The sequence below is a fragment of the Pholcus phalangioides genome, unplaced genomic scaffold, assembly GCF_987345545.1.
Source record: "Pholcus phalangioides strain wild (caught in Gottingen) unplaced genomic scaffold, Ppha-v1.0 ptg000017l_1, whole genome shotgun sequence".
In the NCBI taxonomy this organism is placed as follows: Eukaryota; Metazoa; Arthropoda; class Arachnida; order Araneae; family Pholcidae; genus Pholcus; species Pholcus phalangioides.
The window spans coordinates 52,875,865-52,898,957 of NW_028301610.1; the positions used below are offsets into that span (position 1 = coordinate 52,875,865).

Consider the following 23,093-nt stretch of genomic DNA (forward strand, 5'->3'; position numbering starts at 1 on the left):
TGATTGCTTATCAAGAAATCTTATATTCATCAACATACAGAAAATGATTAATAACATACCATATTCATTAATTTTAAATGAACAATTGGTATAGCCATGCTTGCTAAATCTGTTGCACTAGGGGTCATCTCATGTGAGAAACCTAATTTTACAAAATAACTTTCGGCACATTTTACAGATCACTTAAGGTTCCTTACACGGTGCGGATGCGGACCTGCATCTACATCCAAAAATTTCCGCGAAAACTTCGATCGTCCCTGTTCTGTTCTCATTCAAAAGATGTTGCCAATCAACTGGTTTCCGGGATCCAGGTAAATTACAGTACGGCAGCATCTGATTTTGGATATTTGATTTTATAGTGTGCAATAGGATTATGCTATAATCCTTTGAGCATGTGTTTAATTCGTTCAGGGTGGTTCAGGACCTGTCTGTCAGAGCGATCGTCCAAATCCTTACTTGCTGCTTAAGCTTATAGATCCAAAGATCATGTTACGATTTACACTATACATTCTGCTGAAGCAAAAATGGTAGTTTTTAAGAGTGCGTCAATATCTCGACAGCAACTGTTTCAAAATTTATTTCGCCGTATAAGCTGCACTTTCCGCTTTGTTGGAATTTACATTTCTCGCGGCGAAGGACATTGGGATGCAGATGAGGAAAATAATCACCATTAAATTTATAAATTTGAAATTTCTACTGTGGTTTTGTTTTTTCCATCGGGATTTGCATTTCTGGTATAGGGTAATTTCAACGCTACAAGGGCCTTAAACGCGGGTCCGGACCCGCAAGCCTTTTCACACGAGCACAAGTGTTTTTCACCCGCATCTTCAGACATCAGTTTTCACCCAGTCAATGCTGTACGTGGATAGCTTGTTTTTTATCTGGGGTTTAATTCCAAGTTTCACTTTATTTCGGAATGAAATAACATTCCTTTTGTTCATTTTTGAACCTTGAAATTTTTAGATATAAATTGCTGGCAGGCCCTTACATGTGACGATGTCTCACTAAATAGGATGTCTTATAAGGAAAAGGACTAAAATCCATTTGTGACAAGTCTAATTGTAACAGTGTGTATATAAAAAACCAGTACACACGCTGACACACCTTCGTCAAGATCCCTATCAACTGTCAAATAATTGCCCAATGTAACTGCTAAAAATGCTCCTGATAATTTGGCATGATAATTGAAGATTGGAAAAGTACGTGGTATTGAGAGAACTTGTAAATAACTTTTTATAGGTGTTATGGGCAATATATCAAAGTTCTCTCCAATATGAATAACAGAATTTGCTGGGGATGAAAATAATAGCTATATAAATCAACCACAACTGAACACTATATACATAAAATATGAGCAGTAATTTAGAAAAAATCATGACATTGTGATTATACCACTGTTTATACGGGAATTATTCAAAAATATAAAATGCTAAGATACACTGTGGTAAGGGAACCCAATTAAGAGTTGTAATATTCGGTTTACTTCCAGGAACAGTGTCTTGCTGAAAAAGTGTCAGTAAGAAATAAAAATTCTGCAAGAATGTAATTGGTATGATATTTACTCGTATACAAAGTTAAAAGCTTCCATATTCAATTCGAGGCTTGTGATAATGTTGCTACACCTTTTGTGCCCAGGCCAACAACTAGATGCATGATCAGCCGGAGAAAGCACAAATATCGGAGTTTGCTGGATTAGTTGTAGTGAAATTTGCGCCCCTCTGATCCAGCGCCCACTTTTGCTACAATTGCTACACAACTTGGGGCCCTAAACTCTATTTCTAAAGTTCGAACTGATCCAATATCGTTATTAGGATGTAAAGATCTCCTTTTCTTATTACTGAATGTTTCATTTTAATATACAGCAACTATGTAATTTTTCGGTTTCCTTTCCGTTTTTCTTGTATTGGAGTAAATGGAACCAATGAATATACCCTAACATCGTGCTTACTTGTATTGCCTTCAACTGTGGTATTAAACTGAATAAGATGAAGCTCCCGAGTGTCACAATAGCTGCTTCTATAGAGCTAAAATAAGTCAAATACAGGAATGATGAAACTTCATTGTTAAATATATTGTAGTTAATCTGTTTTCCCAGCAGGGACTAGTTTTTAATAATTAATCGGCAGAAGTTGACACTAGTCAATGAGCTAGTAGATGGAGTGAGCTACTGATTCAGTGCTCGAATAAGTGAGTTAGCTCACTAGTATCAAACTGTTGTGGATAAATTGTTGGAGGTGAATTTTCCTTAAGCCCCTAGAACGTAACTACTGTTGAAATTGGTACTAACGTTATCCGTTGACGTTTTTTGAGTATAATGCAGTCGGCCAGTCTTCATATTTTCATTCCTCCCTTTTATAAATGGCATTTTTATTCCTTCATAGATGTCGACACCAGCTAGTGTAATGCAAGAGGTGGTTCCAAGCAGTTCGACGCCGCCAAGCGAGGTATGATGCGAATTATTTTCAAATCAATTTGAATTGATTGCTTATTTATAAATTTTGTTCATTATTTTTAGAATACATAATGATTGGGATTTTTCAACTAACAATTGGGGTGCAGTCATGCGTGCTCTGTGGCCCTTGGAGTCATATCGTAACCTCGAACCGAATTTTATAGAAATCTGCTTTCTCGGCACATTTATAGATCAATTAATGGATCAGCCGCTTATTTGGGCTGATGCCACAGGAACCAGTTTGTCTGGCCTCAACTATGGTAACCTTTTGAGAGAAGTGTGGATAGGAGTTAACAAGCTATCGCGATATCAGTCTTCTTGCGATTTTTTTCGAACTCTGCGTCATTGTCAGGATGCGTTTGTTGTGAACCCATAACATGAGCCATACGGGTAAAATGTTTCCAAGGGCCGCCCAACCAGATTTGCCTGTTATACTTGATGAATGTCTTGAATTTGACAAGCTCTTATTTTTACGTAACTAATTTCAGCCAGATCCTAATTTTCAAATTCGCTGCACTTGAATCCCCCTGAGCCTTGCCCGTGTGAGCCTGTGCGTGGAGATGGCACTGTCTTTTGAAAAGTGTGGTGAAAGTAACCTGGAAAAAGTGCGCAGTTTCTGGAAGGAATATTTCAAGCAATAAGGCTCAGGATGCTCATTTTTAAAACGCAACAAAATTAATCATCGAGGGAACTCCATGAAATTCGCAACTTGAGGAAATATTGTTCAATCGAGCACTATTTTTTAAAAATTTTGGTTTTTAAATTTGTGGAATTTTTTTTTTCAAAATCCGGATTCCGGTATTTTTTATGACTGGTAATGAAGAAACTCGTTGAAGAGGTCAAACTTTTTTGCTCTTCATGTCCTGTCCTTGGACATGTTTTGGATTATTTATATGGCCCACACATGTGGGAGGCAGGGCTCTATTTAAAAACAAATCCGATTTATACAAGGATGACGTCACTGTTACCGTACGAAGTTTTTTGAACAACTGGCTGTTGCGAAGACATATTTTGGAAAGAATTCTTCTGCTGGGAATCTAACCCACGTCCTTTCAGGGTTAGGTTTTCCGGGTTGTATAAGTCTCTATCTGGTGGTAGCATCAGCAGTTGTAAGCTTGGCCAGAGTGTGGTCCGGCCGTCCATGTACGGTCCCTTACAGTGTACACGAAAAAGTGTGCGCAGTTTCCGGAAGGAATATTTCAAGCAATAAGGTTCGGGGTGCTTATTTTTTAAAATAAATAAAATTAATGTGCAAGGAACTCCATGAAATTAACAACTTGAGGAAATATTGTTGAATGCAGCACTATTTTAAAATTTTAGGCTTCAAATTTGTGTTATTTTCTTTTCTTAAAATCCGGATTCCAGTATTTCTCATTCGACTGATAACTAAGAGCAAGAAAGTTCCTGACCTCTTCCAAGAGTTTCTTAATGTTAATCTTGGACATGGTTTTATGTCATTTTCATGGCCCCCACAAATGAGGTGGCAGGGCTCTATTTAAAAACAAACTAGGTGTAAAGCTAAACTATGGAGGGCCTAATTAAGTTCTTAGCAGGGAGTAGTCAGAACGGGCGTAGCCAGAAATTTCGTTCGGGGGGGACCACTTTCATTTCGGGGGGGGGGACCAAAGTGACAGAACAATAGATTTTGCCATCTTTTTCCCTTTTTTCGGTCATTTTCTCACATTTCGGGGGGGGGGGACCAGACCCCCAAGTCCCCCCCCCCTGGCTACGCCCTTGAGTCAGAATATCCCATGTCGGCCCACCTATAGATAAGGGTGTTTTAATGCAATTAAGTGAATTTCCATCATTCTTTCCATTCTTTTTAATTAGGCATTAGTTTGTGGATTAAATGGAGTAACTCCCAACCCCTTCCATTTTGCGTAAGGGCGGGATTACACTAGAAAAGTTTGGCATGCCTTTTTATAAAACTTGAAACCAATAACCTTATTTGTTGGATTTTTCATTCTAGAAGAGGCAACCGATATTACCTCATTGACTGCCTTAGTTTTACAAAAGGACTCGTAGCGAACTTTTCCAGTGTAATCCCGGCCCAAGACAATGTTTGACAATTTCCTGTCAAGTAAAAGTGACTCCAACTAAAATCTGACCACCCACATCCGAGATGAATTGCCGGATTTTGAAAAAGATTTTGATCATCCGTGTTTTTGAGTGCTCGTATCACCACCTCATCGCTCTAAAAACCTTTTTTCAGTGATGGAGGAACGCGAAACACTCCCGTCCAGGGCATCGCTGCGGTCTGCATAGTGTGGCCGCGCCAGCTTTTTCACCTCAAAGGCTTCTGGTAAAATCCCCATCCGGGAAGACTAGTGTGGCATCAACCTTGAGAATTCAGAATCTGCCCGAAATCCCACGAGCGTCCTGTGGCACATTTACAGATCACTGGAGTGCCCACATTGCAGTTTCACATCACTTCAGCATATTCAAAAATGGAGCTACAAAACAGTTCCAGCCCACTTGGGCTACCCGCCATACGTATTGAGACAGCCTGAGACCCAGGATAGTCGCAGCTCATTCAAGATTTTCGGCATATTTACATATCACTTAAGGGATGCGAAGCTTTCACCGAGGGTTATTTAAGTGGCCTATAGCATGTTACTAAACTAACCCACGGTGCATTCCCAGAATACTTGCGTGGCGAATTCATAAATATTTGAGTGACCTGTGACACTTCCAGATAATTCTAGTTATTTGCGATACAATTGCATCATTACATGCAACGTTATAAAGATTACTCAAGTGGCCCGCAATGTACATACACACATTAATCAATGAAGTGACCCACACAAGGTTGAGCACCCTTGGTGTGTATGCTATAGCATTTTTATTTCTTTATAGATGTCTAAACCAGATGAAGAGATGTCAAGTGGGACACCTTCACCCAAGGTAAGACAAATACATTTACATCCAAATAAAATTTCAAAAAATTTAAATGGATTTAACTTAATTCTGATTCTTGATAAATTCTGTTGATAAGTGTTTCAGTTATTTACAAATATAAATTAGCTTCAATGAATAACTCCTTTAACGTGAAATACAAATACGACGTCATAAAAATGCCCATAATAAATAGTCATGACAATGTTATTGAAAAAATTTGACAATATAGTGGCCATGTATGCTCAACCATTGGCCCTTGGAGTCACTTGATGTGACGTCGAACCTAATTTTATAAACATGTTATTTCTGAGCACACTTACAGATCACGTAAAGGACCTACAGTTTATTTGGACGGATGTTACAAGAGCACAATTATCAACGGTCGAAAGATACAAGCCACGCCCAAGAATTTTTGAGAAGCAGCTGCACGGGCGGTGCTTTTCGCGGATCAACCAGTTTCAATCGGATCTTTACTGGTAACCTTCTGAGAGAAGTGTGGATAAGTGTTGGCATTATCGTTTTCTTTTTGCGGTTTTTCTAACACTGCGTCATTTTCAGGACACGATTGTCGTAAACACGTTACATCGTGGGCCATATGGATAAAATTTTGTTCAGCGCCCCTCACACCTGATAATAAATGCTTGTCTTCCATTTGACAAGCTCACTTTTTCGTAATTAATTTCAACTAGATCCGCATTTGCAATTAGTCCGTCGCGCTTGAAGGGTCCCCGGTCTTGCCTATGCGTGAAGATGGAACTTTCTGAAAACTGCTCGTACTGTTCCGGGTTAGTTGCATCAGTTTTCGAAAGAATATTTCAAGCTGTAATTCTCGATGCATATTTTAAACTCAATAAATTGACTATGGGGTGAGAGATCATGAATCCGACCAGAGTTGAAATTAGTCACATTTCATTGAATTATATTTAAATTTAAACCTTCGAATTTGTGGTATGTTTACCTACCTTTTCTCTGAAAAACTAGTTGAAAAAAAAAGGTCCTGCACTTTTTGCCCTTTATTAGCAGATTTTTTTTAATGTCCATCTTGAACATGTTCTAAAAACATTTTCATGGGACCCCCACAATCGTGGGGCAGGCAGGGCTCTATTGGAAGACTGTTGGTTCCAAGCTAAACTATGGAGGGGCTATGAAATTCTTCACAGGAGGTCAGTCAAAACAGCCCATGTCAGCCGGGCTATAGATTTGGTGGAGTCCTGCGATATCATTTGGAAATCAATTTCCTAAACTCTTTTTAATAAGTTAGTCTGTTACTTGCTGAATTAAGGGGGCAACTGCGAGCGCGCATTCCTCTTGCATAAGGCAATGTCTGACGAAATTTCCCGTGGATTGAAAAACACTAGTAAAAGTAAATCCTTCGACAGCGATGAAACAAATCTTAAAATGAAAAACATTACGCCTAATTTCAATAAATCCCTCGTCAGTGTTCTGAGCGCTAGCGAGTCATGCATTAATGCACCTTATCTCGCAAAATACCTGTCACGTGATCGTGGAGAAAGGAATCAAATTGCCCGTCCGGGGCATTGCGTGGCTGCGGCAGCTTTCTATCCATCAAGACGTGCATAAAAATTCCCGTCTGGAAAGACGCTCTTGTGACATCAGCCTTTATGTATTCAGTCAATTGGCACATTCCCCCCCCCCCAAAATGACTAGTGGCCTGTTGCAAGTTTATAGATCACTTCAAGTGACCCACGTTGTTTCACATTTCAAGACCTGTAGCATACTTGAAAATGGAGCTGCAGCAGTTCCAAGTCACTTGTGCGTCCCGCAATAGACTGATTCTTGAGACTCATGATAGTTGCAGATCACTCAAGGAGATCCTCGACATATTTGCATCACTTGATTAGTCCTCGGTGAAGGTTACGCATCCCTTAAGTGGCCCTCAACGTGTGCAGATTACTTGGTCCATTGCTAGATCACTTACCTAACGAATTCATAAATATTTGACCTGGGACACTTACAGATCATAAGTGATGAAATTGTCTTGAATCACTAATGTGACCTGCAGCATTAAAGATTACTCAAGTGATCTGCAGTCTGAGGTTGAGCATTCTTGGTGTAGGCTAAAGAATTTTTACGAAAAAAAACTAAGGCAAATGCCAGGAAATATTAAAATTCCAAATTTCTTTTGACACTATAGGTGTCTTCAGAGGATAAGAGTATCACGCTGACAGTTTCCCACTTGGATAGAGTACTAAATCTTCAAACTCGGTTAGCGTGATACTCTTCCTCCGAAGACTACACCCACAGTGTCGAAATACATTAAAAATTTAATATTTCCTCGTATTTGTCTATTTGTTTGAAAATTAGGCAGTCATCCTAATACTGAATGTGTCTGAATGCATTAGGAATTTAATTTTTCGTCATTTGCCTTATTCAATGTAGATTTTGTTTTATTAGGCAGTCATCTGCTCTTCCGTAAAGCATTTTTATTTGTTCATAGGTTTCGCAACCAGCTGAAGTTGCTGTAAGGCAAGAGGCGGTTCCAAGAAGTCCGACGCCACCAAGCGAGGTAGGGCAGAAATTGTATTATTCAAACTGGTCTCTTATCAAGACATTGTTTGCACCAATTGAAAAATATTCCATGCTATGTATATTCCAAAATTAAGTCATGCGTTCTCCACCTGTGCGCCTTGGAGTCATGTGACCTCAGTTTTATAGATCAAGTTTCTCTGCACATTTACAGATCACTTAAGGGACCCACAGCTTATTTGGACGGATGTCACGAGCGCAATTATCCACGGACTAGGAATTCTAGCCATCGACAGTTCACTGGATTCACCCACGTTGTAGTTTCACATTTCAATTCAGATACCTGCAGCACGGTTCCAGATCCCTTGTGCGACCCGCAATACAAAAGAAGACTCTGGAGACGCCAATGATAGTTGCACTTAACTGGGGACATCCGCGGCATATTTGCATATCTTTATTTCACCCTCGGTGAACTTTCGCACCCCTTAAGTAATCGGCACGTGTTGTGGGTCACTTGAGTGAGACACTGTACATTCCCAGATCACTTACGTGGCGATTTCATAAATATTTGAGCTGCCCGTGACACTTCCAGTTATTCGCTATACAATTACATTAGTGGTGTTCATAACGCTGCAGGTCACTCAAGTGGCTCACAGCAAGTTCCCAATCAATAAAGTGGCCCTCATTCTTCACCCTTGCTGTAGACTAAAGCATTTTCATTTCTTTATAGATGTCCAAACCAGATGAAGAGATGTCAGTAAGTCCGATACCATCACCCAAGGTAATATTTTTTATTCAAATTGGTTTAAAGATTTCTAAATGGCAATATTCAATAAGCATGCATAATGTTTGAAGTTATTATCAAATGTAAATTAAACTTTATTGAAAGAACAAACTCGCAGACATAGAAAGGTGCTTAAGTTTTTACAATAATTGGTTCAGCCATGGATGCTGAACTTGTGGCCTTTATAATCATCTAATGACATGAAGCCCGATTGTTATAAAAATAGGATTTTTCTCGGCACATTTACAGATCACCTTACACGATGCGGACGCGGGTCTGCCTCTGCTTGTCTTTGCGCTGGGGCACGTTTGCTGTCTTTTCGCCCGCATCTTTGCTCATTTTGTTTTCACTTAGTGAACGTTATAGGTGAATAGCATTTTCTAATATTACTTGAGAAGGAAATTATAGACAAAAGGAAGAGGTTCTAGCTGTACTTAATCTTGGAAATATTTCAATATATACTGCTGACAAGCATGCTGAACTTTTTCGCTGAAATGGTTTGTTCTCTGAACACTTTTAGATAAGGATTGTTTTCAAATGTCTTGATACCCTGTGTCTAAACACTGGTGTTGCATCCTGTAAACTGTGGGGTAACTTGTTGACAAGGTTGACTATGTGCCACTATATGGATTTTAGGACTCGATCGCTTCGTGGGAGCCTATGAACAATCTATTGGTCTTTCATGATTAAGGAGCTGTAAGCTCGCCGACAGCATTTATTGTATCTGATGTAAGCTGTTGCCTTGAGAATTTGAGGTTACATTGTGATATACACAAAATTTTCCAAGCGAGTGTAAACCTCTCTTGCTGCAGACTGTTTCGTGGAAACCAGCTAATTTAATATTTCTATGTAGAAGTTACTAGCGTTAAGAAATACCTAATTTGAACTGTTAAAAATACAGCGTTTTGGCAGAAACATGACTCGTAAACAAAGGAGGTACTCGCAGCCTGAATATGCAGTTTTCAGGGTTTGTCCTTTTTCGCCAGTTTGTTGTAGCAATGGTTTGCAAGTAATGTGGAAGTAGGATAGTCGACCCTGCCGCAATTACTAGAATGAAACACTTGAGGCTCTTAGTGTAATAAACAAATGCTCGTCATTTTTTATTGTGGAGGCGTATATGTAAAGGCCATGAAGAAAGTTGGTAAATTCTTGTGGCTTGACCCAGCTGACGAAAATTTATATTCGAGGTGCAGAATCAGATAATCAAGAAACCATGACCTATTAGCAGGGATAACTTTGTAGTGGATTCGAAGAGGTGAATGTCATATTTATAGTGTTCAAGAGCCGTGTAGCATAGTGAAGTAATTTTCGCCAATGAGATTAAAAATCAATTTCTGGATTAAATAATGGACATATTTAAAACTACAATATTTTAAATAAGTTGGATGTGTTACCAACGTGGTCGGCAATATTCTCTCTCGGTTCCTATCATCTTATCTCTGGTTAGACGACGACGTATTACATCTGCAAGAGCAGGCGTTTCCAACCGGCAGATGTTTTGACTGCACTTGCCGGGACAGTTGAAGTGGTAGGATTCGATGGACGTCGCAGCCACCTTGTATTTCAGAGTTTGAAGTTTTTAATGTTTCAGGGCATTGAAATTTTCAAAAGGAAAATAAATGCTTCACTTAATATTAACTGTTAGGTTTCATGGATTTTATTAAATTCAAAAATGACAATTTGGGCAGAATTTTCCAAAGGGTTGCAAGTGAAGTTACCAACCAGAATTCAATATAAATAGGTATGACACGAGAAAATTAGTGCACATTGTCGCCACTCCCGGGGTGATTGTGCCACGTGAAAAATTTTACTGTTTTTCAAAATTAGAAATTGAAAGCTGCGAGGCTACTTTTTTTAGTGAAATCCCAGCACCCTAGGCAAAGCGTAACTGTAAATATGGTATTTACACACGAACTTTTAGGATTTCAATTGATAGAAATTTAAAACAATTTTTTCGAAAATTGTTAATAATTAACATATAGGTAATGTTAAATGTTTCCAAATTTCAAAACAATCGTGTCCAAGTAAGACACGGCAATTTCAACTGCGTACATCTTTCTCAGATAGAAACTGATGGATAGACGTATGTGGGTACATCCTTTGATGAACAAGGACCTTCCTATGGTGTTCAGGGTATTTATCGCAAGTTGAAAAAATTTCATCCGAAATCTTTTGAAAGTAGTCAAAGATGCGGACGAGTTAGACCCGGACCGGGGTAATGTGAATAGCTCCATTATAACCTAATGTAAAAAACTTGTAATGTACGTGCGGAGGCCGCACTTCGTCACATCCGGACCCACACGAACATTTCGTAGTTGCAGGCACTTTCCGCATCGTCTGAAAGGCTCCTTATGTACCAATAGTTGCACACAAAGCGGATGCGGATCACGTTGCACATCTATCACTAAACTACACTGTGCTGCGACACCAGCTAGGAATCACTCCCGAAACTAAGTGAGAAAATGTGGAGGGTACTCTTCAGTCAATTATAAATATTTTAACACATCCCTCATCTGCCGGGACAGGTATAAAATTTTGGCAAGACCTCGGTTCGTGTTGACAAGTGCTTCCTCACTAACATAAGGAAGAGTTCATCCCACACTATGCATTGAATCTTGTAACTCACAATTCACCCCTTTGTACAAGGTGCATAATGACAATCATTCGAGGTGCTTAATGCCTTCTTTAAGCTGTGAAAACTATGGAACTGTTGCTCAATATTAGTCTTCCCAGTAATCGGTAATTCAAGTCCTAGTCACCAATGTGAGATAAACCGCGGAATGTTGAGTGTTCTGTTGTGAAAGTAGGAAATTTTAAATGTCTATGTGCGCGTTAAAAAGACCAAATATTTGAATTATTTACCATGTAATGCATGTTCAAACGAAAAGTTTCATTTATTCAGCATTAAAGTTCTGTTTGACAAAATGATGGAATAGTGGGTAATCTTCTCTGAGTAACTTTGTTACATGCTAAGAAATATAATTCAATGAATCACGATTACAAATTTGTGGAAATTGGGGAAAATATCTTGATTAGAATTCAGATGTTTTTCACATGCGACTGATCATAAAGGGCCAAAAATTCCTGATGCAAGTTTTTCCCTTATCTTGAATGTGTACATGATCATTTTCATGGCTGCCCCATGAAGGTGGGGGGGGGGGCGGCAGGCAGGGCTCTAGCTTGGAACAAATCGTACTTTTAAATTCACTACGGAGCGGTCTAGTGAAATTCCTGGTGAGGGGTCAGACATAACGGCTCTTGAGGCAAGGCTATTAATAGGTATACCATAATTTTTATTCAATTGATTCCCGAATTTATTTTAATTATAAATTAGTAAATTACTTGCTGAATTAAAAGGGGCAACTCCAACCCCATCTCTTTAGCGTAAGACAGTGTGCCCGACATAATTTCCTGTCTCAAAAGAAATATGCACGAGTAAAAGTGAATCCTTCAGCAGCAAATATGCAATAAAATATCAAATTTTAAAGAAAAATAAAATTGGAAAATGTCGATCCTTGTTCCGAGCGCTCGTACGACCCTCATGCAGTATACCTAATCTTGCCAAAACCTCTTGCGTGATGGCGAAGCAAGGAATCAAACCTCCCGTCCGGGTCATCATTACGCACCATTTCCCGTCCGCATCGCATCAGCTCTTTTTATTCAAGACCTGTGTAAAAATCCCCGTCAGGAATGACGCTCGTGTGGCATCGGCCTTGAGATTTGTATCGAGAATCGGCACAATCTTTCGGACTTGAATGGCCTGTTGCACATTCACAGGTCACTCGAGTGACCCATGTTGCAGTTTCACATTACAATCCAGAGACATACAGCATGTGTTAAAACAGCTGCAGCATAGTTCCAGATTGCTTGTGCGACTCGCAATACAAAATGAGACGGGACACTTGAGAACAGTGATAGTTGCAGATCACTCGGACATCCGCGGTATTTTTGCATATCGCTTGACTAGCATTCAGTGAAGCTTCAGATCCCTTAAGTGGCCAGCAGCACGTGCCGATTACTTAACTGACCCACGGTGTATTCCCAGATAACTAACGTGGCGAATTCATAAATATTTGAGTGACACTTCTAGATAATTAGTTATTCGCCACACAATTGCATCGCTTGTGATCATAACGCTACAAGTCACGCAAGTGGCCCACAGCAAGTTCCCAATCAATGAAGTGGCCCTAACCTTGAAGAATTAACTACCCTTGCTGTGTAGGCTATAGTATTTTTATTTCTTTATAGATGTTGAAACCAGATGTAGAGATGTCAAGTCCGGCACTTTCACCCAAGGTATGAAATATATTTTTACAGCAGAATTTTTTATTCAAATTAGACTTTTAATTTAATCTGATTGCTTATTGAATAAATTTTATTTAGAATACGTGATGTTTCAAAGTTGAATATCAAATATTAGTCTGTTTTATTGAATTAACAAACGAACTCCCCAGCATAGAAATGTGGGATAAATTTTATACAATGGATTTAGCCATGCATCGTCTAAAAGGCTTAAGTACAAATAGTTGAATTCTTATGCATTTGATCAGTGTGTAAGGGCTCAGAGGGACCCGCAGTTTAGACGGATGCCACAGGAGCGCAATCATCTACCTTGCCTGTGAGTGCAATCTTCATGCGTAGGCTCTTTCGAAAATAGTTGAAACTAACCCAGAAAAAGTGCAGATTTAGGAAGGAATATTTCAAGGTGGAAGACTCTGATGCATATATTTTTTAATACTCAGCAAATTCACTATCGGGAGATTCATGACCTGAAGAGAACATTTTTAATATTTATGTTAACGTGCTTAATGAATTTCAGATTATTTTTGAGTCTAATGTTTTTGGCATATGGGAAGTCATGCATTTTTAAGATTTTTATCATTTGATATTGCAATAACCTTCTATCTTTATTGAAGGTACCTATCGGCTATTTTAGCAACACTTAACTGAGCGGTTATAAGTCTCCAAAAATTTGTTTATACCGCATACTTCGTATATTTACATTATTTTTCTCGATGGAAATGGTTACCCTTGGTATATGAATGTCTAATGTATATTGAAATCCTAATAGTACAAGTTATATGTGTATATATACATGTGTGTTATAAGAAGTTAATTCTAATTAAAAAGTATTCAGAAGCTTCTGCGAGCACTTGTATCACAAACTATACGTTGAGAAACGCTTGTTCATATTGATCTAGATTGTTTTAGCTTGATTTGCCCTATCGACTACGACCCCCCCCCTTTTAAAAACTTTGCGGTTCCTCCATAATAAATTCAGAATAAAATGACTGCCATCTGTCACTTATTAATTTCCTATTGTTTCAATATAAATAAATCTTATATAAAATTATATAAATTAGTTCCAAAGATGCATTGATTGTTGAACGTAGGGTTTTTATACGTATGTTGCACAAGATTCGAATCATTATTCATTGATTTCTATGTTACGAACGATGAAGATAAATTTGTTACATATTTCAAATTCTGTAGTGTAGTGGAATCTGTACTTTCACATTCGCTGTGCCTTCAAAATAAGAGCAAGTGTTATTTTCAAATGTCTGACAAATATTATGTCAAGCATTTGAAATGTGCCACAGTAATGATTAGAGATTACTCGTTGTGCATCTGTACTATTTCAACACTCCACTACAAAGCTGCTTGAAAGGTGCAGCTTTGCTACACGGTGCTGCGACACACCAGCTAAGAAACTCTACCGGAAAATGAATAATAGTGAAGGGAACTTTCTTAGTCAAATGTAAACACGTCCCTCATCTGCTGGGGCAAGTGGTCTCAAATCCTGGTGAGACCTCTGCTCGGAGGGACCAACTGTTCCGTCTTCACAATAACATACGGAACAGCTTATCCCACACTGTACATTGAATCTTGTAACCCACGATTCGCCCATCTGCACATGGTGAAATGACAAATCATTCGAGGTGTCTAATGCAGCTTCTAAGCTATGGAACTTTTGCTCAATATTGAAATCTCGCCGATAATCTATAATTATTCCAGTCCTAGTCACCAATGTCAGATAAACCATGAAAAATTAAATGTTCTGATGTTAAAGAAACTGTAAAATGTCATGTGCGTTAAAGACCAAATATTTAAATTATTTACCATGTAATGCATGTTCAAACCAAGTTTAATTTATTGAACATTAGGCATTAAAATACGGTTTCTAAGTTTATCCATTTATTTTAAAACTTCCCTGCGTAATTTTCTTACATGCCAAGAGAATTCAATGAGATATTAAATTTGACCCTTCCCCACGCTATAGCGTGGAACAAATTGTATTTTTTATATTCACTGTGGAGCAGTGTAGTGAAATTCCTGGTGAAAGTCGGTCGAAACTGCCCTGGGGGGGGGGGCGGCTATTCATATAGTGTAATGAATCTTAATTACTTCCAGAATTCATCTTCAGTGTAATTTAATTATCTGCCGAACCAAGGGGGCAACTCCAACCCATCCGTTTAGCGTAACGCAATGTGCCAGACACCATTTCCTGTCAATTAAAAATACACTAGTAAAAGCTTTCAGCAGCGAAAACACATTTGATAATTTTAAAGTGAAAAAACTCTAAATTTATATTGACTATGACATTTTTTATTTCTTTAGGTGCCAAAGCCAGATGAGACAATACTGAAAGAAAAGCCGTCAAGTGCAGTTGCACTTCCCTCACCCGCGTTGCCTCATTGTTCAAGCGCGTCTATATGAAATTTTTGAGTAAAAACTCGGTCAAATTCAGTTTTAAAATAAAATTTTTTAATAAGCAAAATTTATCTTGATCATTAAGAATGCATATTTTGAAGTAGCTTTTCTAAATATAATTGAACATTAATGTATAAACAAATTCCTACATAGAAATAGGAACATGAGAAAAAATCTAGTTTTGCAGCAAGTTAGAGCTCTAATTTGAGATTAAACATCTTGTGGTTGAAATTTGCTCTTGATCGGGGTACAAAGCTGGATGTGTCGTTCATGTTGCTACTTTTGTTTGATGGTTTCCTGGACTAAGTACCGATCTTTCTCATTTTGAAACAAAGGATTTCATTGACACGAAATGAACCACAATTTTTTTCGAGTGGGACCCACTTTCATTCAGATGTTGCCAATTAACTGGGTTCCGGTATTCAGGTAAATTGGTGCAGAAACATCTGATTTTGGGTAATATTTGGTGACTTTATAGCATAATGTGCAATAGGTTGTATAATCCTTTGTGAGAATGTGTTTATTTAATTCCTTCAGGGTGGTTTAGGAGCTGTCAGTAAGGAGGACCTTTCAAATCCTCGCGTCATGGTTAAAGATATAGGTCCAGAGATCGAGGTAAGATTTATACTATATATTTTTCTACATAAATTGAATCTGCAATCCCAATCGTCCTTTTTTGGTTTTTGTTCTACTTTTCCTACCAACTCTTATGAACACAAATTGTGTAATTCGTATCGAAGTGGGGAATTGGAATACTATATATTGCTAAGTCTTATAGATGTTGACACATATTAATTGTAAGTTTTTGAATTTATATTTAGGGGTGTCATTCTTAAAAAATGTCTTCATAATTTGCTCTGCGTTTTCGACGAGGGTTGACACGGAATGTGAAAGAATTCAAAAATGTGTTACCAGGAGACAATCATCTGTGGTTGCTATTAACCTATTTTGACGAAACATTTGCCATTTTGCTTTGGCTAGTGTCTTAGAGGGCACTGAAATAATGCTATGAAAAAGTAATTTCAAAATTAGTAATTATGCCAAGATTGTTTAAGGTGGGGTATCTTCCCTATGCTACTTGCGATTTTTTGAGTGAGAGCCCTGCATCTGCAGCATGTATTCTAGATTAGTGATATGCAAACTGTGGTCCAGGATCAAGGAAAGGGTCTCAAGGTGAAGTGTTCAAGAAGTTATGAAAAATTACCACTGCTTCTAATACTTTGTGTATATTAAAATGAGTGGTGTAATTATGGGTCACTCAATAAATGTAATTGTCATGTTTAATGCCAATTGAGGCAAAGAATGAAATTAACACAGGGTAGTGTGGGTTTTAGTGACACGCGATCAGGTTCAGCAGTTTATGGAACCGAAGCTGCAGGAAAGAAATAGAAACAAATTTGACATGTTTTTAGGTATCGCAAAGAGCGAGAGGCTATTTTAATAGCCAACTGTTCATTGTTGTGCGATAAATGACTGACCCAATGGACACGACATATATGCATGGGCGGAGATGCATTTCAGTGTCTGCGGCTCTGTTTGGGGAGGGCATGCCAATTCATAGACATAAGATCAGTCTGCTTTACCTATGAGACACAGAAGGGTCATTGCTGCCCTGTATCTCCGCTCATGCATATGACAACCAGAGCATCTGATTGTCAAAGATTGTTTTGGCTTCGTGATTTGTACGAGCACTTAGTGATCAATTGATATGGTGCACTTACCGATCGCTTGCATGATTTCCACTGTTATTGATGACTTGTGGCCCACGACAGGTTTTGAAATTACTGAAGTGGCCTGAACTCTTTAAGGTTGAGCACTCTTGGTGTAGGCTGTATCCTTTTTTTATTTCTTTACAGGCTGCGAGAGCAGCTAAACGCGCTGGTGAACAGAAAGAGAAGCCGTCAAGAAGTCCACGTCGCTTATCGGCTCGAAGCCCAAGCCCAACCAAGGTATGGCAAATTTTTGTTGCATCACAATGATACAAATTAATTTTTCTTAAATCCAAATCAAATGATTGTTCATTAAACAAATTCATTTTGTTGATCATCAAGAATGCATATAAAATAATTTCTGAAACATATTAAACTGACTCAAACGTGTAAATATGTAATGAATTTTTTAAATAACTGGTGTAGGCCATGTGTATTCAATCTTTTGGTCCCTGGGTTCATCTGTGGCCTATGACCTCAAATCTAATTTGTAAATAGTCAAATTTCTGAGCACCTTAACGGATTATTTAAGGGGCCAGCAATGTATTCAAGATCAGTATTGGGATCCCAGCACAACCCTAGATGAGTCGGGTGGCCTGCTACACGTTTACAGGTGTAATCACTTGTGAAACTGAACTGCGGATAACTCTTCATTAGAGGCATGCAGTATATTTGAATATTGAGAGCATTGCAGCATGTTTGTAGCATTCAATTGTCTTATGTACTTTTAGAGCGTGCAGAGGCATAAACAATATTTACAATGCTCGGCAAAGAGCTAGACACGGAAGTGCTTTATTTTTCAAATGATTACTCGCCATGAACAGTAAGATTCAAACAAATCCCTTGAAGATCAATGCAGCAAAACATCTGGTTCACCTTGACTTATTTACACCCGACCTTGTAATTTACACTTTGTACTGAGCTTTTGAATGCTGTCTTGGAAGAGCGTCATTCTTAAACATGTCTTCATAATTTGTTGTGCATTGTAGAAGGCGGTTGACAAACTTCACTGCAGAAGACTTGACAAATGATAGCAACCAGATAATTTTCTGCCTCTTGACAGTATAAATGATTAAATTGACTCCAGCCAAAGCAAAATAAGTCTTATAGTAGAGCATTTCAGTATCCTATAAATTTAAGAAATTCCTTTTTAATTATGCTATATTTGTTTAAGGAGGTACCCTTCTCACACCCTTTTTTAGTTTTTGGGTTTCAGCCTTAATATGTAACTTGTCGTATTCTAGACGAGTGATGTGCAAATTATGGTCCAGGATCAAATGCAGCCTACTCACAAATACATTGCCACAACAGGCAAAATACCCAACGAGGTGGCTGAGAAAAAGATGTCCATAAAACATAGCTGTCGTATATTTGCAAAAAAATATAGCAACCTAATTAAAAATGCAATTAACAAATGAAATCGGTATAGTATTTTATGTGCATATATTATCGCCATAAAGAATAATTGTCTTATTCTAAGAAGGGGTAAATCGAGAAGCTATCCAAACATTTTTATCGTATTTCTTTTTTAAACGTGTCAATTGTTATAATTTGCTACCTCCGGGGTAAGCTGTTCTATTTATTAACAACCCTATTAGAGAAATTCCCTGCGACACCATAGCCTTGCATTGTCCCTCACCAATCGATACTGGTGTCCCCTTGTAAAAGCAGTTGATTGGCGGTGTACTAAAAGTTCATGGTCCATCCTATCCATCCCATTGAAAATTTTGAACATTTTGATCATATCTCCTCGACACCTGCGTTCATCCAATGAAAACATTCAAAAAACAAAGTATCTCTACATAACTGATGCCTCGTGTGCCAATAAGGACACTTAGCTCTTCTCTGCACCCCTTCAACCAATTCTGTCCCTCTGTAGATATGGTCTCCAAAACCTTACAGCATAGTCCACTCTAGGACGAACTAAGCCTTAAAAAAACTGAGGTCACTAGCCACATGGATATGGTGGCGTGGTTTCAAGTTTTGAATTACCTCTGCTTAAACTATCAGTACTGATATGCAATAAAAGAATCTAGTGTAATTAGGGATCGCTCAGAAATATCATTATTCTCATTGTCATTCTTGGGCTCTATTATGTGTAGGGTAGCGGGACTTTTAGAGTAACATCACTTCCCGCGATCATGTTCAAAAAATGTAGTTTGTTTCTGGAACAGAAGCCACATATAGTGGAAAGAAATGAAAATAAATTGGTAAAAGCTTTTATAACAAGCTCAAAAGGCGATGAGTAACATGTCCTGGACTTATCCCGTTGCAGAGATCTCTTCGCCCAGCTACGAGGCAGTCCGATGGTTAGTGCTGCGGGAGACAACTACCATCCCATTTCCCCTTGATTCTGCTTCCAATGTAAATAAGTCAAGATCACTTGAATGGCCACAACGTTTCCCAATGAATGAATTGCTCCACATTCTCCAATGTTGAGCATTCTTTGTACATGCTATAGTATTTTTTTATTTCTGTTCACCAGTGCATTTGCGAGATTTTGTCACCTATAAAGAAGCCGTCAAGAAGTCCGACACGTCGCTCATCCGCATCAGCTCGAAGTCCAAGCCCACCCAAGGTATGGCATTCTTGTTGCATCATTATCATTCAAATTAAATTTTTAAATTGTCTATTAAGCAAATTAATTTGTAATCGTCAAGAGTGCATATAAAGTAATTTCTGAAACATACTAAACTGAGTCAAATATATAGTGAATATTATTAATATGTATGCCATGAGTACTCAACCTTTTGGTGCGTGCCCCCCCCCTTATTCTGAAGTCATCTGTGTCGAATGACCTCAAATCTTTTTGAAATCAACTTTCTGAGCACCTTAACAGATCACTTGAGGGACCTGCAGGGTATTTAAAATCAGTATTGAGATCCCTGCACAATCCTAGATGAGAGGCCATTCACACTGAGCGGATGCAGGTCTAGAAGTTTTAACAATTTAAATATACTGAACCTTTCAGGCTCTGCATCCGCCCATTAGTTCTGACAATTGAGTTATTCAGGGCTGTTCACATGATGTGGAACGAATTCGTCCGCATCTTTTACTGCTTTTAAGAATTTGCACGGAATTTTTTTGTGCCATAAATACCCTTAAAAACACCATATGAAGGTCCCCGTTCATCAATAGGATGTACCCACATAAGTCTATCCCTGGGTTTCCTTCAGAGATGGAGATATAGCAACTTTAGGGCGCAGTAGCCCAGTCGATAAGATGCTTGCCTAAAGTACCAAAGGATGTTTAGAGGTGTCGCGAGTTCGATACCCAGTTCGTCCTTGTCAGAAAACTTGCCTGACACAGGGTACAACAAAAAACGGCAACTTGACTGCAGCAAAAAATTGCTACCGCACGGAGTCCTCCATCGATGGGTTAGCGCACCAACCTCTGAGTATGAAAAACAAGCCTGCCGTACAGAATCGGCAATAAATTGTAGGTCACAATCTAATTAGCCCTCGTGTGCAGAAAATGACTGGTGCGACAAAAATGATCAAATATAGCAACTTTAACTGCCTCTTGTCCATACTTTACTATTTTTTATACAATAAAACCTGCCACTGACGGGACCATAATTATAAGCAGTTTCGTTCATTACGAATATTTAGTTGACTTAACACTTTAATAGCTTCTAAATTTTATAAAAACAATTTTTTCTTTTTACATATTTTAAATATTTATTTTTGATCTTTGAAAAAATCTAAGTTTGAAGAGCGAACGTAACTGATCCGCCTGTTGGTTATATTTTTCAAGTTCTATAAACGATATTTTATAGTGTAATCCCGGCCTAAGACAGAATTGTGGTGTGAATATTCCTAAGCAGACATTTTAGTCTCACCCCTTTTTTCTACTTGTAAATTCTTTCTCTTGAATTTCTTTTTTTGGAACGTGGAATGATTGGATTGGATTTTTGGAACTTTCGGAAAAATACGAAATTCCAAAATCTAAAGATTAAAAAATCTTTTTAAAATATTAGACATTTTCTCCCATCTACTACTTGTGAGGTTCGGAATGAAGGGATCTTTTATACCGATATTCTGAGGCTCTAGATTAAACCACCAAAGAATGCCTATAAGCACTGAATCGGGTGAAGGAGAAAAATAATTACAAATAGTTTTTATGCATGAATTTCAAACTAAACATGCCGGTATATGCCCGCATCTTTGGTGCTCGTGTAAAAGGATATACGGATCCGGTGGCCTGTTGTAAGTTTGCAGGTGTAATCACTTGTGAAACTGAACTGTGGGCTCTTCGACAAGACCTGCAGTATATTTAATATTCTCGAGAGCTGCAGTGTAGTTCCAGAGAACGTGACCCACAGTACATGCCCAAATCACAAGTAGGTTACTCTTGAATGACCTGTGACACTTGCAGAAGTAAATTGTTTTAAATCACTTGCGGGACTTGATGTCATGTAAGTGATAATGACTGAAGTGGATGGCTCGCTCTGTGTTCATGTTTGAAAGGGTTTTTCATTTGTCTAAAACTATAACATTGGTATAAAACAGTGAAATAGTAAAAATCCCTTTTTAAAAAAATATGGATAATGCAGCAATAAATGAATGCCAGAACTTTGCCACGTAGCTGGGTGAAGAGATCTCGGCAACGGGATAAGTCCAGTGGCAGAGTCCGGAACACTAAGGATGGTTAATGCTGCGGGAGACTACCATCCCATTCCGCGACTTATCTACATTAGAAGCAGAATCATGATCACTTGAATGGCCCATAAAGTTTCCTAATGAATGAAGTGCCCTGCATTCTCCAAGGCTGACCATCCTTTGTGCAGAGCTATAGCATTTTTTTTCTTTATAGATGTCTAAACTAAGTAAAGAGAAGCCATCAAGAAGTCCGACACGTCGCTCATCCGCATCAGCTCGAAGTCCAAGCCCACCCAAGGTATGGAAAATTTTTATTGCATCACCATCATTCAAATTAAGTTTTTTAAAATTTAGATGAAATGATTGTTTATACATTCTTGATCAACAAAATGAATTTGCTTAGTTATTTCTGAAACATATTAAACTGACTCAAACATAAATATGTAGCGACTTTTTTCACTAATTGGTGTAGGCCATTCGTTCTACTCAACCTTTGGCCACTAGGTTCGTCTGTTGCCCATGACCTCAAATCTAATTTATAGTCAAATTTCTGAGCACCTTCAGATTACTTAAGGGACCCACAACGTATTCAAGATCAGTATTTGGATCCCAGCCCAATCCTAAAGGAGTTGCCTGCTGCACGTTTACAGGTGTAAGCATTTGTGAAACTGAACCGCGGGTAACTCTTCATTAAAGGGGCATGTAGTATATTTGAATATAGAGCTGCAGCGCAGTTCCAGATCACGTGACCCACAATACATGCCCAAACCAAGAGTAGGTTACTCTTGATTGACCTGTGACACTTGCAGATGTAATTGTGTCGTAAATCTCCTGCGTGACCTCAGGTCACGCAAGTGATAAAAATGACTGAAGTTGATGCCTTGCTGTGTTAATGTTTGAAAGGGTTTTCCGTTCATCTAAAACTATTACTGGAATACAACAGTAAAATATTAAATCCCTTTTTATAGAAGGATGGTCAATGTAGCAATGAATGAACGCAGAACATTACTACTAGACTTATCCCGTTGCAGAGATCTCTTTGCCCAGCTACATGGCAGTCCTTAACTCTCTATGGATGGTTAGTGCTGTGGGAGACAACTGCCATCCCATTTCCCTCCCCTTGACTTATTTACATTGGAAACGGAATCAGAAAGATCACTTGAATGGCCCAGAACGTTTCCCAATGTAGTGCCCTGCATTCTCCAAGGTTGAGCATCCTTTAGGCTATAGCATTTTTATTTCTTTATAGATGTCAAAACCAGGTAAACAGAAAGGCAGGCCGCCAAAAAGTCTGACACGTCGCTCATCTGCATTGCCTCAAACTTCACCCTCACCCAAGGTATGGCCAATTTTTATTATCAAAATCATTCTAATTTAATGTTACTGATTTGGTTTAGTTTATGAAAAAATTCATCCGAAGCAAAGTCTGCTAACCAATATTTGTTTCAATA

At 38.5% G+C, this 23,093-nt stretch overlaps 1 protein-coding gene across 21 annotated transcripts in view; it reads left to right on the plus strand.

Annotated features, from left to right (window-relative positions):
- LOC149074111 (uncharacterized) overlaps positions 1-23,093 on the plus strand; it is a 235,467-nt gene that overhangs the window by 67,998 nt on the left and 144,376 nt on the right. For 18 of the 21 annotated variants that reach the window (XM_089246127.1, XM_089246131.1, XM_089246138.1 and 15 more), the window contains 10 exons: positions 2,382-2,444; positions 5,309-5,356; positions 7,809-7,877; positions 8,568-8,618; positions 12,870-12,917; positions 15,870-15,947; positions 17,189-17,281; positions 19,527-19,619; positions 21,857-21,940; positions 22,892-22,981. In XM_089246127.1, coding sequence (XP_089102253.1) covers positions 2,382-2,444; positions 5,309-5,356; positions 7,809-7,877; positions 8,568-8,618; positions 12,870-12,917; positions 15,870-15,947; positions 17,189-17,281; positions 19,527-19,619; positions 21,857-21,940; positions 22,892-22,981 — 717 coding nt within the window. The remainder of the gene's footprint in view (positions 1-2,381; positions 2,445-5,308; positions 5,357-7,808; positions 7,878-8,567; positions 8,619-12,869; positions 12,918-15,869; positions 15,948-17,188; positions 17,282-19,526; positions 19,620-21,856; positions 21,941-22,891; positions 22,982-23,093) is intronic. The other 3 variants (XM_089246132.1, XM_089246149.1, XM_089246136.1) reach the window with 3 other exon arrangements.